Genomic DNA, 18,898 nt, shown 5'->3' on the forward strand with positions numbered 1-18,898 from the left:
TCATAAACATTACAATTCCTCAACATCTCAGGTGACTGCAGGACTAACATCACCCGATTCCCTACGTGCAAGTTGGACTACACAATGGAACAGCATGAAGAGAGAGATTTCGCCGTTGCATGGCGATCTCTACCGGACACGGATGTCAATGGAACAAGATGTCGACCAAATTGTGCGAATGACACGGCCTGGACGTTTACAAAAGGGAAGTCGCTTCCCTACTTTGGACAAGTGAGGACTTACACGGACGGGGCTTATATGTTTGAGATCGGAGACGATCCTGAACAAGCCGTCTTCACAATGGAGCATCTACAGGAGAACGGCTGGTTGGATGGCTTCACTGAAGCTGTTGTAGTGGAGATTAACGCCTACAATGCCAACGCCGACCTGTTCGCAGTGATCACGTTGATAGTTGAGTTTGTAGCCGGGCGCGGGACAACAGCTACACGAAACATCCACGTGTTCAAGCTGTCATCCTACGTAGGAACGTCTGGACATCTGATGATAGGCTTCCAGGTAAGTGCACACAAGATCATTGACGTCAATTTTCATATAGCCAGAATACGTCGACCAATCAGAAGTCCCAATTTCACCTCAGTGGTGATTAAATCCCATAAGGACTGCGATGGCCTTTGACCCAAATGAAACATGCGTTCTGTTCAAAAGACAGCTGGCGGTAATTCCTAGTGGAACATGAAAACGACCACGAGGGCATACAATATTGCACATGATGCATTTACAAAACATAAAAGAGTTACATGCTATTTGATAATAACGTTATTGACCCGCCTGTCTCTTATTGGTGTATATTGTATGATAAGTCCTTGTGGGGTACTAAAATCACCGAATAAAACCACTGAGCAAGCGAAGCGAATTTATCACGCCATATACAATGTACATCTCGGGTGGGTCATTTCCATTGATTACTCTAATATTGAGGATTAATAGAGTTTTTATAATGTGATATAAAGAAGATGTACCGTATGCCCTCTGTTCAGAAAGCATTGACGTAACCTGGTGTTCAGTAATGCTGAGGTCACATTTCCAAACCGGGGCCCGGCCGGGCTGTTTCGATTAACGAAAAATCAACAATTTTTATCAGGAATATACGCAAATAGTTCCATTATTAATTTTTTTCAACTTTTTTTGTGCTTTTTTGTCTTTCATACCAATATTTTCGTTCCATACGAGTGCCCGGCCGGGCCCCGGTATGGAAATGTGACCTCAACATAAAGTAGTTAGCACTTGAAGAAGGAAGATGCAACGTGTACAGCTTCTGAAGTCACATATATACGCGCGGTTTGTACTAGATTTATAGAAATAGTCAGTTGTTTTTTGATTGTACATCTTCCTCATCCGTAAATATTTTTCCATGTTGCTTTCTTTACAGATCACCTTTGTCGTTTTGTTTGCCTTGTCACTGTTCAGAGAGGGGAAGAAAATGTTCCAACAGAAGAGGATGTACTTTTGCCAGCCCTGGAACTGTCTGGAATTTTTCAGACTTGTGATCTGTGTTGTTGCCGTCGTTCTTTTTGCTGTAAAGGAGGGACTGCGAAGCAGTTATGTCAGTCAACTTAAGGCTCGTGAAGGTAAGGCCATACGCAAGGAGACATAGATGACTGCACGCGTTCAATGCATTGCAAAAGACTTTCCAAGACATTTAGAATAACTTCGCGTGATCCTTTCTTTGATTTCAATCTTTGCTAGACTATGCCGGTGACTTTTGTGTGCTAATTTTGAAATTGAAAATCACTTTTAATGGTTACTGAAATACATTGCACCATCAGATGTAAAGTTGACGTTCCAAATGTAAAACATATGTCTGTTCCTACTCACCAGGCGGGTTCCTAAGTTTCCGCATCATCGCTAACTTCACCGACGTCTTCGCTTCCATTTTGGCCCTTCTCGTCTTCGTCATGACGCTACAGTTCCTGCAGCTGCTCAGCTTCAACCGGTTCATCGGTGTTCTTTTCCACACTCTTCGCAAAGCATCCAAGAAGATCGCGGCTTTTCTTTTGATGTTTTCCGTTATATTTGTCGGTGAGTATTCACTTTCCTGTTCTATAGCTCAAATAGGAAGACTGCACTCTTTGTAACCGAGAGGTCGTGAGTTCAAACCCCAGCCGGGTCATACCAAAGACTTTAGAAATGGTACATATATGTATATCGGCTTAGCGCTCAGCTTCTATCAGAAATTGTATGGAACGGTCAAGCACATAACACTACCAAAGCCGGAGTGCTTGCACAACTGTGTGGCCCAAGGGCTTCAGAAATGGTGATGGGCACCACCCCTATGCCTCGCATACTTTTCTAGTCCGATTTTCTAATATGAGATATTCTTCTGAGTGAAAATGCTTATTTTCCTCGTTGAATCACTGTTATAACGGATCCGGAAAGTGTTGACATGTTTAAGATGTGATTAAATATTCGTAATAATTTAAACTTCATTGTAAATTCATACTCCAATCCCCATAATCACAAGAACATTGCAAACGAAATAAACTAGCATAAAATATTGCTACATATAACATAGTTATTGTTGGGTTTCTTTTCTATGTGCAGTGGACTATAAAATACCCAACGATTTGCTAGATATTTGAATTGGGAGGTGTTAATAGTAGCATTTTTATGCTCGACAGGTGTATAAAGCTAGGAAACATTTTGGTGACTCCTTTAAATAATGTATCTTTTTAGTGCTGTTTTGAAGGGCAATAGTGTATCACATCCTCCATAGCCTGATTTCTGACATTATCTATTCCACAGCTTTTAGCACACTGGGCGGTCTGCTATTTGGCGGCGAGGCTGAGAGCTACATCACTCTACTGACCTCCGCACGAACCTTGCTGGTGATGATGTTCGGGGACATGAGTTTCACAGACATGTCCGCACACCACGTCGTCATCGGCCGCATTTATTTTCTCAGGTCTGTTCTTCTGGTATTTCTTAGAGACATTGTGCATAACAGTACGAGCCGTTGAATAGCAAAGTTCTTTGATCACAACCAATTATTTTTCACGAGGCGACGTTTCGATGACCGTCTGTCATCTTCATCAAGGCCATTCTGAGTGGTTCTGTATCGGTATCTGTATAGCCGGTATAACTGCCCTTCGGCGTAACACACCAGCTTCTGTATCTGTATAGCCGGTATAACCGCCCTTCGGCGTAACACACCAGCTTCTGTATCTGTATAGCCGGTATAACTGCCCTTCGGCGTAACACACCAGCTTCTGTATCTGTATAGCTGGTATAACCGCCCTTCGGCGTAACACACCAACTTAACACAGACTGGTTTGCTGTCCACTGACACTAGATGTTACTTGGTGCACAGTGCACTACAGGTGTTACATGGTTTATCTAGCGTCAGTGCACAGCAAACCAGTCAGAATCGCCCTGATGAAGATGACAGACGGTCATCGAAACGTCGGCTAGTGAAAAATAAATGGTTGTGGTCAAAGAACTTTGCTTTTCATTTGTTTCCCAACCTGATGAAATTATTTACGGAAGTACGAGCCATTATTATTACATATTGAATATTATTATTACATAATGAATAATTTCATAAGGTTGGTGATTGAGCCGACATTTCTATCATCTTTATCAGTATTGTCACATACATATTGTTTTAAGAACGATAATAATTCATTTTATACATAACAATATATATGTGACTATACATTTTTGGCCGCATTAGCTCATACACTGGTCTTTGGCTAGTGTGATTGTCATCTTAATGAGATGTTTAGTATTGTCACATACATATTGTTTTAAGAACGATAATAATTAATTTTATACATAACAATGTATATGTGACTATACATTAGCTCATACACTGGTCTTTGGCTAGTGTGATTGTCATCTTAATGAGATGTTTAGTATTGTCACATACATATTGTTTTAAGAACGATAATAATTAATTTTATACATAACAATGTATATGTGACTATACATTAGCTCATACACTGGTCTTTGGCTAGTGAGATTTTTTATGTTCGGTATCTATTCAACGAAACATCAGATTCTGCATTTTTGAATCAGATCTTTCTTATCAATCATGATTGCAAATATATATTACTGGTAGTACTTTCCTATGGCTAAGATGAACAATACTCTCTTACAGTTTCGTGATCGCGGTGGTGATGGTTTTGTCCAACATGTTCCTGGGAATATTGGACGAACAGTTCTCCACATCCAAGAACAACCCGGACGGGCCTGGTGGGGACAGTGACATGGGCGAGTTTATGGTCAACAAAGTCCTGCAGTATTTCGGGATAGGAACACGAGCCGTGCGTCCGGAAGGTACCGAATCATATTAATGTCGTTTTCTTTCTAGTAGTACTAGTAGCCTCTTACGCGAAGAGCTTGTTTGTGTGTTTTTAGCATAAAATATGGGATCGTGTGGCGTAAACGGTCGCGTGTTCGGCCTAGGACCAAGAGGTCCCGCGTTCGAATTTTACCCATGTCACCGATCTTGTGCCCTTGGGAAAGGCACTTTACACGACTTTCCTCACTTCGCTCAGGGGAAAATGAGTACCTAGCTTCGGTTAGGGACGTCCCCCGGATAGGACGTTAAATGTAGGTCCCGTGTTCTGTTGAATATTGTTTACCTGGATGTCTAATCTTCATCAACATACCATATATCGGTTTTGTAGAGTAACACCGGACTGGTTTGATCCACTCACCATGCCCGTAGCCAGGGTGGTTCGGAAGGTCCACTTCTTGGTCCACTTTTTATGTAAAGGTCAAAGATTTGTCTTGAAAAGATTAACTGGAATAGTAGAAAAAACTGCTCCCTTTGTCATTGAATAAAAATTTATCTCTGATTTTTTTTCTTGGAAATCCTCTCAAAAACGCACGAAATGCCATTTTAGAAGCACGCACGAAATGCCATTTTAGAATTTTCCAGGGCCCCCGGACCCCCCTAAGAACCTCGCGCCTTCGGCGCCCAAGGCCCCCTCAAGCAGTGGGAAGAACCCCCCCCCCTTCAAAATCCTGGCTACGGGCATGCTCACAGGGCGATCCACTCCAATACTACTTTTTGTAGATAATTACATTGCTCTTCTCAAACGCAAGATCTCCGGCTTATACGCAACATCCGAAGCTAGGTACTCATCTACAACTGAGTCGATTCGGAAAATAGTGCTTCTTTTTCAAAATGACATTGTGGGGGGCTGTTTGAATTGTAAATAATATAACCTTATGGCAACAACCCTAACAACAAGACTACCGTGTACCTTTGGGCACCGGGGACGAAATTTGACACATATATTTGTCTGATAAAATCATTTCTGTACCTCCAGGACGTACTGAGTATGGCGAAACGGAGGATGTGACGGAAGACGTAGAGGATCTGGAGAATAAACTGGATCTGGTTCTGAAGAAGATCAACTCGCTGTAGTCACTTAGATGCAGAGAGTAAGAAATAGCAAGAAAGCTACCAGAGTTATCCACTAAAAATTCAAGTGTTCAAAACTTCCTTTTTCTAGAACTTTTGTAGAGTGGAACCTGCTACAGTTTAAGAATCATCAATAGCTTTAAGAACTCCTGAAGTTAGAAGTGCAAGATTGGGTGTATTAGATCGTGCGGTGTGATATAGCCAGTTGCCACCGCGCCACGTGCCTGCAAAGCTGGTGTGTAACGCCGAAGGGCGGTTTTACCAGCTTTAAAGATTCAGATATACTTCCGTGAAAAAGGAAATATAGTTTTGAGTGGTTGGCATACGGGCGGTGGTTTGTCGCTGTCCATAGAAAGTTGACAGCACGTGGGTGTAAGGGCGATTGATGACAGAATGAAATGAGGTCAAAGGTCACATCTAACTGGAAGCCGGGGGCTGGCATGGAGACTTCGCGAATCCAAGGATTGCACTAAAACAATAATTCCCGTAAACTGAAATTTACGTTTTCTTGTTTAGGCCACAGCAAGTAATTTTTATGGATGACATCAGCACGCGCATTAATTTTCGCCTGATTTTGAAAAAAAAAGAAATTTTGTTGCCTTCTGACAGTGGTAAACATGCCGAAAATGGGCATGTCTGTGCCATGGCCATGCCGAAAGGTGGATGGCAGATAACTATGGAAAGAGGAGACAAGACAAGGCTGTGATTTAGTGTTTGTTTCTTAATTCAATGCAGCGATATGTGATGCTGGCTGTGTATATGTGATATTCCTACTGAATAAAAAACATTTGTACAATGGTTGAGTCAAAATTTTAAAATGTAGGAGCCTTGTCTTTTTCGGCTCGCCTTGTTTTTTTTCGCCCGCTCGCATTAGATTTTGAGTGTGTGGAGGATGTCATCCATAAAATTTACTTGCTGTGGCCTTATGTCATGTTTGAAACGTGGATTTATACACTAGGATCAGATTCAAGCTCTGTTGAATAGTTCAGATGAATATATACTTGACTTAATATAAGACTATCCTAAAAGTATCGTAGAATAATGTAGAAAATATAATAATGTCCTAGGCTGTGATAATGAGATTTAAAGACGGTTGTTCTATAGAATTTTTCATGTGATAATTTACAACTGTAAGAAACTGCATTTATGAAAGTACATATTGTGTTTTGTGCAAGGAACTGACAATAGTGGTATGTATCACGTTATAGTTATTATATAACTATAACATAAATTAATAGATTATATATATATATGTATATATGTCAATTATATAGTAACATAATTGACATAAATGTGTAGGTGGCTCGTGTTAGCAAACATAGATATGCATTATGTATATTTGCCTACGTAATAAAACGTATGAAACAAGCATCATTTTTTGTCATCAATAAATTAATTTGCTTGGATTTTAAGGATAAAAAGAGCTGAATAAAGACCTTACAATTCACTACAAGTCTACCCGACTTCCTCTATCAGAATATGGGAGAGTGCCAAGACAATTGAAACAAGAGTTCCACGATCTCATACCTTCGCCAAATGATGTTAACCTTTGCGGTTGACGAATTATACTACTAAAGTATTTTAATCATTGATTTTGTAAATAAGAGCCTCATTTGCATGGATTATATCAGTTGATTATATTCTCCACCCAATGACAGCCTAATCTTAACAAAAAGGCTATTATAGCACTTCCTCATAAATTATGCAAATGAGGTCATGATTTGAATAAATTATATTTATTGATGTTCACCTTCACTTAACTTCCAAATGTGGCAAGTATGAAATTCCCAGCAGTTACAACTATGCAATTATAAAAAAATTGCCACTAATTATGCGAATTAGGCCCTCATTTACATAACCTATATCCTCAGATGTTTTTTCTCGTTCTCAAGTAGATGTTACATGTGTTTCATAGTTTTATTATGAAACAAAGCAAATTTATAGAATGTCCTCATTAATTATGTAAATCAGCTCATGTTTTGCATAATTGTCACCTGATTATGTCAAGCATCACTTCAACTACCTACATACCAGAAAACACGACAGTCCGTCAACCGGTTCTTGAGTTATCCTCCTTCGAAAAGTTTTCAACAAATGCTCCTGCAGTTCCAGAACAAGTTGCTAGGGGACCCCAAACTCATGTCACTTTTTCCGTATCCCAAGAGCTACCTACCATCCAAATTTCGTCACCCTAGCATGTCCAGATTACGAGATATCAAAACCGAAAGTTCTGCTGCAGTACCTAGGAAAGCCGCCGGGATGGCCCAAAATCTAATCATTTTGAGGTCTCACCAAGACCTACCCACCTACCAAGTTTCATAACAATGCATGTAAAGCTTCTTGAGTTACGCTGTTCACAAACAAACAAACAAACAGACGGACAAACGCTACTGAAAACATAACCTTCTTGGCGAAGGTAATTATCTATTAGGAGGATTAGAAATGTTGCAAAATGGTAAGTAATGTGATAACTTTACTACATCTGTGGCCGCCACGCACTGGTGTTTCGCAACACTTTTATTTCCGCGTTTTGTAATTACAGAGTGGTAGACACCTATGAATGTTGGTGGGTACAGTTACTGTGGCTCTTTGCAGCCATCATCTATTGACGAGAAGTGCAACACAGCTCACTTTGGCTGCTGTTTATTGTTTAGTTTATTTATTATTTGCACGTATATAAAAAAGATTACGTATTACATTATAAAATAATAACAATCAGAGAATATGCGGGGTAGGCCAGAAACCTAGGTGGTTTTTTTAAAGGGCCTGCTCCAAACAAAGGTAACTATGATACATGACAAAACATATTTGAATTAAACATCAAAATTAAACAATGAAATAATTGATTAATTAAACAAAATCAAGACACAGAAATAATAACTGAAGTGTGTAAACTAGTTTTTACATCTACGAAAGGAAATTAAACAAAGTCTTATACATGTAATTCAGGTCGCTGTTACAGAAATAAACTGATTAGATAATTAACATAAAAATTAACGATTAAAACAAAAGAAAGCTAAAGAACAAGGAAAACAAACAAATCAGACTACAATGTTTCTTTGGCACATACCACAACGAACCGCTACATCAAATTAGTAACATTGATTAATACAATTTCTCTTGTGTTAGATAATTGTAACCAGTTCATCAAGTCTATATATTTGTTATACATATGCGTCATGGATTAATATATCCAGGACGTCAGCTGATCCATTGGAAAAAAGATTTATGTGCAAATACTGACAGGCAATGCATTAAAGGCTCTATTTACAATAAGGTATAGCTTGACGCCTGAAAGAGACGACTACATGAAAATCTTAAAATCCCAATTACTACATTGTACATGCGGTTTATATGGATGTATATATGTAAGAGTAAATAAGGCATCTATAAGTATTTTGGAAATACTTTGCTGAAAAAAAATAGTAGCTCATTGTTCACAGCTTATTATTCACAGGTTCATATTCTTGTTAAAAGGATAGGATTCTTCCAATACTAGTGACTGTACACTTCTCTATAGCCCTGAGACCATACATTCATTGTGGTTTGTGTTCAATTACCATTACATATATTAACTCCTTCGCATAAGAGAATAACGAGTATGGCCCATTTTCAGATGCAAAGCGAGCACTCTATATACCCATTATGTTCAGACGGGAGGCAAGCGCCCACTTTCATCTCGGATAGCACCTGAACGGCTTGTGCTAGAACCGTCAAGTTTGGTGACTTTTCCTAAAGTATCCGGCAACAATTTCATATCAATTAGATAAGTTCCTGATTTTTCATGTTGCCATGGCAACGGATTTCTGACAGGCAGTTTTTTTTAAATCACTAATCTTGGTTCTAACATTAAAATTTTCTAGTTTCTATTTCATTTAAACTTTCTTTCATTTAAACTTTCTTTCTAACATTAATTTTTTAATTTCTTTTTAACATTAATAAAATATATAATAATATGTAATTTCTATCATTAAATAATCATAATCAATGCTAATTTTATGACGTCATAATCAAAATCCAAGATGGTGCACCATATCATTAGGTCTTGTGTAACCATGTTTATTTTTCACTAATTTTTCGTATTTTTTTTTACATGAAACTTTCATATGAACACCTTTAGTCCATTTGCGTTGCGTTTTGAGGCTGTATCTTGAAAAAATGTAATTTTCAAAAGTCAAGATTTCCGATCCAACATGGCCGACGGCTTAATTATGCATGACGTCATTTTACGACGTCATTTTGACGTCAGTGTTGTTGCCAGGGGCAACATAAGTCCAAGAAGACATGAATATTCTATCATAGAAACTTTTTGTTACAGTTTGGTTGTATTCATCAGAGTTGTACGAAAAAACGATTTTACCCAAATTTGCATAAGTTATTTTGCATAAGTGCTAAGCATGAAACAATCAGTATTACAATTTTTGAAATACAAATACAAATATGCGTACATTAAAACATGTAGTACTCTAACATATAAAACACCATGTTGCCTGGTTTAAAATGTAATGATGTCCCTAAGAAGAACTAGGAAAATTAAGCTCTTTGCTCTCTGGCTGGTGGTGATGATTAGAACTTCTCTTACAGAGAATCTTGATTATTCTGTCCAAAGGACTAAGAAATCCTATAATACATTTAAATATCAAATGCATATATAGGCAAAGTTGCCTTATCAGATGCGATTCTACAATTTTTCCTTTGAATACTGTAATTGTCAAAGGACTTCTATGCATTATCGTGGTTTTATGTTCAAACACATTTGTTTTCCCAGTGGACAGTTTTAGTCAATATGGTAGTCATTCTTTTAACGGGAGAGACCTTGTCACAGTGGCCGTACAACTGGGGCAGGGTCTTTGCTCTATATGATCATATTCATTGTTCATTACAACATCCACACTGTGTGTTTATGTGTGTGTGTGTGTGTGTGTGTGTGTGTGTGTGTGTGTGTGTGTGTGTGTGTGTGTGTGTGTGTGTGTGTGTGTGTGCTAAACGTTTGCCGTGTCCTGTCTGATCATTTTCACATTTTGTACATAGGATTTGGCTGTGTGGCCGGATTAGAGGCGTACATTTCATTCCTAGAATTCAATAATTCATTATGATCAGTGATGGCCTGAGTCTGAACCTGTCCTATTTTATCATTTTCTGATTTGTAGACATGATTAAGCTCAGAGGCAGCCGGCTTTGTGGTGTATATTTCATTTCTTGTATCTAACGACTGACCTTGATCATTGGTGGCCTGAGATTGACCCTGTCCTGTCTGATCGTGTTGGTCTTCCATTTTTTCATACTGGGGATATTGATCACTGGTCACTACAGTAGCTGTTGTGTTTGTTTTAATCCCATTGATGGCCTTAGACTGGCATTTTCTTCTCTGACTATGTTGGTTCATATCTTCATACTGACGATCAAGATCACTGGTCACTACACTGCCTGCGATGTCTGTTTTAGATCCAATGATGGCCAGAGACTGCTCTTGTATTTTCTTACCATGCTGGCCATTATTTTCATACTGGTGATCATAAACACTGGTATTATGTTGGTCATTATTTTCATATTGGTGATCTTGATCATCGGGATTATGCTGGTCATTATTTTCATAATGGTGATCTTGATCATCGGGATTTTGTTGGCCATTATTTTCATACTGGTGATCATAATCACCGGTCACTACTGTGGCTGTGGTGTTTGTGTTGGATTCAGAGATGGAAGACTGGCTCTGCCGGTTCTTTTCTGAAGTGTCGATACCTTCGTAGAAAGTATTATCCCGTAAGGCATCTAGCTGTGTCTTAGCGTGAAGACTTTTAACATTCAAACAATCTTTCAAATTTTTTCCTGCCCTTCTCTTGTAACAGATTGCAAGAATGATGGTGCCAATCAGGACAACGCCAGCTATTGAACCACCGACAGAGGCAATAACAACTAGTGTGGGGACGCCCGGATCAGATTCACGGGAAGGGTTGTTTTTTGGGTTTCTTGGGTCGACAGACATGGTGGTGAATGTGGTACCTAAAGGGCATGGTGTTGAGCCAGACTTTTGATTAAAGTACCAGTAATAGTGTGTGGTGCAGGGAGTGATGGAATTGTTCGAGTTGTCACTATTTTCCAGTTGGCCATGGTCCTTACAAACCAGGTTTTTCGGGTTGATTTCTTTAAGCTTCTGCCCAGAGAACATATCAGGCTGGGTACATACAATTTGGTCTTCAAAGGAATGAGAGCCATTCATTTTTAGCCTGAACGGAGCCATCATACAATCGCACTGCCAGGGGTTTTCATCAATATCAACAGTAGGAATATTTGCCAAGATGTCATAAGCTGACTGGGAAAGGACAGATAGCTGGTTGGATGTAAGTGACAACCATTTGAGATTTCGTAAACTTGAAAATGTAGCGGGCGTAATCTCAGTTATTTGATTGGCTCTTAAGGACAAGTCTATTAGGTTTGGTAAATTAAGGAAAGCACCAGGATGAATGTCAGTTATCTGGTTGAAGGATATGGACAGCCTTTGGAGGTTTTGGAGACTTGAGAATGCACTATCGTTGATGTACTTTATCTGGTTGGAGATTAGGTCCAAACGTATGAGGTTACGTAGACTTGCGAATGTACCAGACTGAATGTCAGTTATCTGGTTGGAGCCAAGGCACAACTTTGTGAGCTTTGGTAGATTCGAAAATGTACCAAACTGAATGTCAGTTATCTTGTTTTTTTGTAGCTGTAACTCTGACAGTTTTGGTAGTTTCGAGAATGTACCCCTCTGAATTTTAGTCATCTGGTTGGAGCCAAGGTACAACTTTGTGAGCTTTGGTAGATTCGAAAATGTACCAGGCGTAATGTTGGTTATCTTATTGTTGCCTAGGGACAATGATTTGAGGTTTGGTAGACATGCGAATGTACCAGCCTGAATGTAAGTTATCTGGTTAAAGGATAGAATCAAATATTTAAGACTTTGTAGATTTGAGAATATACCAGGATGAATGCCAGTTATACTGTTATGATCTAGGAATATTATATCCAGATTTGGTATATTTGAGAATGAGGCAACCTGGATGTCAATTATCTGGTTGTACAACATGTGCAGTTCTCTCAGGTTTCTATATCTCATGAGCTCTGACTGACTTAAAGATGTAATCAGATTTTCATTTAACATTAAGTAACGAATAGTTGTTGGCAGGTCTTGAGGGATGCTGGTGAGGCCCATTCTGATGCATTTGCAGCGATGTGGTCCGCACTTACTCCTGCAGGCAGCTTCCGGCATGTTGGGCTCCTTCAGGATGATGAGAAGGAAAATTAGCACGTGTCTCAGCTTTCCTCCCATGGTGTTTCGTGACGTCAAAGGCTGAAATGAGAAATAAAGTTCAAATATACACTACAGTTAAGTTAATGTATGGCAGCAACAATACATGTTACTCATTGAACAGACTCGTAAGTAATGCTTACCATGGAATTACACAGCAAAGCAACACCCTCATGCTGTGTGGGTCAGAAAATCTACTCAAGTTCCTTCCTATTCCTATCCTACTCGCTCAAAATATTGCAAACTTGACCATAGTGTTCAAGAAAAAAGAGGATTTCAAAGATATTAACTATGGACTAGAAATTGTGGGCAAAGGTCACCATTTCCCGCAGGCGCAGAAGGTCCAGTCTGAGACCCCTTTGATTGAGTACAGCCAAACCAACTGAAAACAGCCTTTTTCTTGGTATGTGTGGATAAATGCTAACATTTTCCAGCTGGAGAGTTATTTCTATTTCTATTAACTTGAAAAAACTGGCTGTTAGTGTTGTTTTGGCTGCTTGGTAGAGTTCTAAAACTAATCCCATCTTCTTGTCTTTTTGGTGGTCTTCAAGGGGATCAGAGGTCATGCTGCCAGTGTTTGCATTTGCCGTGCTATGTATCGCTGGTCAAAAAGTGAAATTTTTGGACTAAATGGACAATTTGGAAGTTGGACTACCCTGTCAATATGTGTTTGAACACTCAAGTAGGTGATTGCTGACAGCTCAGTTCTTAGATGTTTTCTACATATTCCAATAGGGGCTGGGCTGTCCCCTTGTGTCCCTCTACTGCGCAACGCCATATGCATAGTGACGTCTGCCCTACAGTTCTGCCGAAGTGGAGTCTAAATTAGTCTGGCATCTGGATATCCGATTCTGTGAACCCTGACTTTTGAATATTTACAACAAGCAAGTTGTTTACTCTCCGTTACTGCCTTTTGCTGGCTGAGTTGTCAATAGCTGTATTATCTTTTGGAAATATCCTCGAGTTGCTTTTAGAATTTTAAATGGTGAATAAGTGTCACTTACTAAATGATGATAATTGTTAATGTAAAATCATTTTATAGACTGACACTTTTGTAGATAGCCTATAATATGGCTGCCAGGAGATATGTATAGCTTTGCTGACAACAACTATTAAAACAGTCTACTAGAGTCAATTCCGCGTCATCGTGTAGGTTTTTCTCCATGTTTGTAATACTTTTGAATTATCTAGAAGAAAAGGATACCCCAGTAACAAAAGTTCTACATTTTTCAAAAATTTGAAAGTGAAAATTTGAATATACTTGAATTCATTTAGATATTTCTGAAACATTTTAAAAGTGGCTGTACAAAGATCTCTGTATTTAGAATGAATTTGAAATACACATGTGTTTCTTTCCTTGTTCGAAATATTAGAAATATTTCAAACAAATAACCAAATGGTAGATGTGGGTTATTTCCCCCATAAAAGTAGGTGCTAATCCGACTCTTCTGTCTTCTGTATATTTTTAGATTTCACTGCTGGACACTGGTGGCTCTTTCGTTGTAATACGCCCAGGCAGGCTACTCTGTACTTCACAGGGATGTGTGAATTACTACCTTCCCATCCCAATGACCTATTTACAAAATAATTGTAAATAATGGTAAAAATGGTAGAGTGCTGTTAGAAATATTTAGAAAATATTGGAAATGTCATTTTCCACATAAGGAATATTTCAAACGTTTTACAAGACCAGGGAATTATTTAGAATGTTGAAAAGATATTCAAAATATTTCCAAATTATGAAATTTCTTAGACAAACAATTACAAAGAATTCAAAACATTTCTAAATAACTAAAAAGGCTGACATTTGCTTTGGAGCAGATGTAGCATGACTTCGCCACGTTTCACGACATGGCAGGGAAAGAAGGAGAAATACAAGGGAAAACAATGCTTTATATTGATATAAATATAGTATGAAGTCTGTGACATATAACTAAGAATGCAACAGTTGGAAAGCTATCCCCTACATTATTGGTTAGGATTTATTTGCATAATGCTGTTGATTTTCAAGATTTAAAAACAGCGTTTATGTCTCGCAATCCAATGCTCGAGAAGGAAAGTTTTACATATCTACCCCAAAACACTTGAATGCAGTTCAATACTGTCAATATGGCATGGCTATGTGCAGCTGTTAATACAGTTAACCCAATTAGATCTCAATAGCCAATCAGCAAGACGAATAGAGGAAAGCAGCTTATTTAATTTAGTTTAAAGATTTTTAAATTTGGTTTAGAAATAGCAAGGTATATAGAAATATAGGCGATATAACCTTTTTTCTACCGATTTACAACCCAAATTTGAAAAGATTTTTTTCTGGCTAATGCTTGTAAAAAAAATGTAGTAACTATTCCTATAGTAAGTATGTGGAAGCATACACAGGTGTTCATTTAGCAGTAAAGTAATTAAGGGAACAGCCAATCAGCGACCAGGTCTCCAAACAGGGTGCACCTGCTGCCCATATTTGGGCATTTGCCCTATGCCCAAATATGGTCACACTCCAATCTTGGCAACACACACTGCTATAGTATATTACCTATAACACAGCCAAGAAGTCCAAATAAAACCATTCTAAAGCCTATATCAAGAAAATGAAAAAAACGCCTGGGGGTATTTGTCCACTGTACCTTCATGTTATTTAGCCCCAAAATGAAGGAGTTGAATCAATTCAAAGAAATGGCAGGAGAAGAAGGAGGAGAAGAAACGTGAGAAAAAACGTGAGAAAAAACAATATGAAACATAATGACAATAACAACCCACACGGTGACGTGAAATTGACTATACTACAACATGTCAGCACTGCAGAGTATATTTCATGTAGCATTGCTTGTGTGCACATGCAAGCCGACTTTCCATAAAACTGAAGTGAACAACTCATTTAGATTAAGAAATGCTTATGGCGTCAATAAAAACAATATGCCATTTTTTGTACTTTTTTTTCTTTTAATCCCATATCGTGCTGATATGAGTTGATTGGATGTTTATTAATTTTTTTTGCCACAGGCCACCCACACATTCGATTTTTCGATAGTAAAAATTCAGTCTCGTGCAATATGTGCTTGCTTGCTTGCTTGCTTGCTTGCTTGCTTGCTTTTTTTGCTTGCTTGATTGATTGATTGATTGATTGATTGATTGATTGATTGATTGATTGATTGATTGATTGATTGATTGATTGATTGATTGATTGATTGATTGATTGATCGATCGATTGATAACTAACTCTTAGCTTATGTCAATAACAAATAGTTTTGATACGATATATGCCAATAATGTTATAGAATACATTTCCAGATGCAATTTCACCTTTATTTGATTTCTTTTTTGATATTGTTCAACCCCACAGTTGTTCAGGGATCAACCCATTGATGTAGTGGAATCAACCATTCGTCTTCGTGGGGAGGTCCTGAATTTTGGCAGCATCGCCAATGAATGGTCAAGAAGGTAACTTAAAGATAAGCTGGTGACCATACTCATACGGGTCAGCTTAGGTGTTCTTTGATTGTCCAGAGCTTCTTTGGCACCCGATCGTAGCAGCCGGATGTTTGAAATATGTCCTGTTTCCCCTGTCCGGTCACATACTGTGACAAAGCTGAAATAAATAAATAGAAATATTCATTTGGCATTTCTATGTTTTGACGGAGGTGGGAGGGGCTTTAGAATTGGCCTATTCTATGCAGCTTTGATGGGAGAGATATTGTTTCTGTAAGATGTAATAAGTGGCACTAAAAAAATTTAAAAGAAATCCTGTTTTTTTCCTAAAGACGACATAAAGCTGAAATGAATGATCCAATGACCAATCCAGATGTTACTATCGAAGAGAACAGAAGCATACAGTGACTGTCATAGTCTTTTATTAGTTTCGTAATTGTTGTTCATCAGATCTTGTAAGTTGTCAGATGTTCTTATTCAATTGATATATTGCTTTAGCTATATCGGCCAACGTATTGGTGCAGTCCTACATTGCACTGCTAGGGGTCGCTTTTACTCTGTGGTTTTACTAGGTGGTTACAGTAAGGCCATGGTGATTTGATTATATGGATGACATCCTCTGTGAACCCCAAAACTGATGCGAGCGTGCGAATAAAAAAACTTTGGCTAAAAAAAGTTGCTTGCTTTATGAAATCTACATGGTTTTGAAGGTTGAACAAATGACACAGCGTATGGTTTGGCCAATAATCTAGTCTTCAAATTAATTTCTTTACATTTTGTATTTTTCCCTTGATTTTGGCATTCTACGACACTATATCGTTTTCCAATTCTTTTTTCAATTTACGGTATGTATTTGCTCATTTTGCAGCTGTGTTGTACGATTTACAGTAGGGTTGAAAACCTTTTGGGGGGAATCGGCGAAAAATTCATGCGCGCGCGGATGTCATTCATATAATCAAATCAACATGGCCTAACTAAACTAAAGGCGGTTATACCGGCTATACAGATACAGATACAGAACTAACAAAGCCTAATACCGTACCGTATGTACACTTCCGGGCGGGTTATTTACCCTTGATTGACGTTCTGATTTATGTTGTGTACATTGCAGTAGCTGTTTGCCGTATGGCTAATTACCTTCGCCAGAGGTTCGTGTTTTTGGTAGCGTTTGTATCTTGTATGTGACTGTGTACTCACCCTTCGGTACTGATTAGGCCATGTTGATTTAATTATAGGCATGACATCCGCGCTCGCATGAATATTCGGCCATTTCCAAAAAAAAAAAAAGTTTTCAACCATACTGTAAATCGTACAAAACAATCGCAAAATGAGCAAATACATACCGTAAGTTACAAAAAAAAAACATTGGAAAATGATACCAATGTCGTAGAATGCCAAAATCAAACGAACAAGACGAATTTGAAGAGCAGATCATTCGCCATACCATACTCTGTGTCATTTGTTCAACCTTCATGACCACGTAGATTTCATAATGAAAGCAATTTTTTGCCAAACTTTTTTTATTCGCTCGCTCGCATCAGTTTTGGGGTTCCCTGAGTATGTCATTAATATAATCAAATCAACATGGCCTTACAAAGGACATTGAGAACAAAATCAACTCATTTGCTACCTCGTGTTACCGAACTATGTTGAACATCAAAAGGTTAGCAAACAACGGCACTTATGACGCACTAAAACATTTGGTAGAGCACGTGGGACTTGGTGTGACTGACCGAACGTTCTTCTCCGTACACGTGCTCCGTTTATGCCCGAGGAGGAAACTGTAAAACTGTATTTTAGGCCACACCAATTTAATTTCTTGGTTAATGGACTCGCCCGCTTCATTTTTTTCTGATTTGCAAATAAAAATAAAAACTCAGAATCAACTGCAAAATGCTCATATTTTGCCCTGAACAGTTGAAAACAGTCCTTTTCATCCTAGTTGTTATTACAGTTATTCCATCTTTCAATGCTATGGTATCATTAAAAGTTAAAAATTCATTCTTTCAATTTTGAACCAGCCTGGTGTGTTGACTTCATGGCTCCTATCGTACCATTTTGGGCCATAATAGGATGCCTTAAGGCCTGTTTTTATTTTTTTTCGCCCGCCCGCTCCATTATTTTTCTATGAAAATCCGTTAACCAAGAAATTAAATTGGTGTGGCCTTATGGCAGACGTAAAAACCAGCGTAGCACTTATTTACGGGTGTTCAGTCTTAGGCCATGTTGATTTGATTATATGGATGACATCCTCTGGGAACCCCCCAAACTGATTCGAGCGTGCGGATAAAAAAAAGTTTGTCAAAAAAAAGTTGCTTTCATTATGAAATCTACGTGGACATGAAGGTTGACCAAATGACACAGAGTATCGTGTAATAATCTACTCTCCAAATTCATTTCTTTACATTTTCGTCTTCTGCGTTTGATTTTGGCATTCCCAGTGTTCCACGACATTGGTATCGGTTTCCAATATTTTTTTGCAACTTACAGTGCTCATTTTGCAACTGTTTTCGTACGATTTACAGTGTGGTTGAAAACTTCTTTTTGTTTTTTTCGCTGGAAACGTCCGAAAATTCATGCGCGCGTTGATGTCATCCATGCAATAAAATCAACATGGCCTTATCGTGGTTCAGGTAGGTTCTCTTCGGGGCTGCAGGAGCTCTTCACCGCCCGACTCAACTAGACTCCCCGGCAGGTTTCACACGACGCCGTCGATGGGAGTTCAATTTAATAGCCCTTGTGGTTAGGGCTAATAATCAGTCGGCTGACGGAAAACGCTTGCTTGTTTTGAC

At 38.6% G+C, this 18,898-nt stretch overlaps 2 protein-coding genes across 2 annotated transcripts in view; one reads left to right on the forward strand and one right to left on the reverse strand.

Annotated features, from left to right (window-relative positions):
• LOC109477089 overlaps positions 1–5,395 on the forward strand; it is a 185,930-nt gene extending 180,535 nt beyond the window's left edge. The window contains 6 exon segments of the mRNA XM_019778129.1: positions 32–516; positions 1,391–1,589; positions 1,840–2,040; positions 2,764–2,923; positions 4,118–4,296; positions 5,298–5,395. Coding sequence (XP_019633688.1) covers positions 32–516; positions 1,391–1,589; positions 1,840–2,040; positions 2,764–2,923; positions 4,118–4,296; positions 5,298–5,395 — 1,322 coding nt within the window.
• Positions 5,396–11,334: 5,939 nt separating this feature from the next.
• Positions 11,335–12,701, reverse strand: LOC109476978 (slit homolog 3 protein-like). The gene is made up of 2 exons (XM_019777993.1): positions 11,998–12,701; positions 11,335–11,395 (listed from the first exon to the last, which is right to left on the reverse strand). Exons 1-2 carry the CDS (start codon positions 12,699–12,701, stop codon positions 11,335–11,337), a joined length of 765 nt encoding a protein of 254 aa, XP_019633552.1.
• Between the last annotated feature and the right edge of the window lie 6,197 nt (positions 12,702–18,898).

The sequence above is a fragment of the Branchiostoma belcheri genome, unplaced genomic scaffold (genome assembly GCF_001625305.1).
Source record: "Branchiostoma belcheri isolate BF01 breed outbred unplaced genomic scaffold, Haploidv18h27 scaffold4, whole genome shotgun sequence".
NCBI classification, from domain to species: domain Eukaryota; kingdom Metazoa; phylum Chordata; class Leptocardii; order Amphioxiformes; family Branchiostomatidae; genus Branchiostoma; species Branchiostoma belcheri.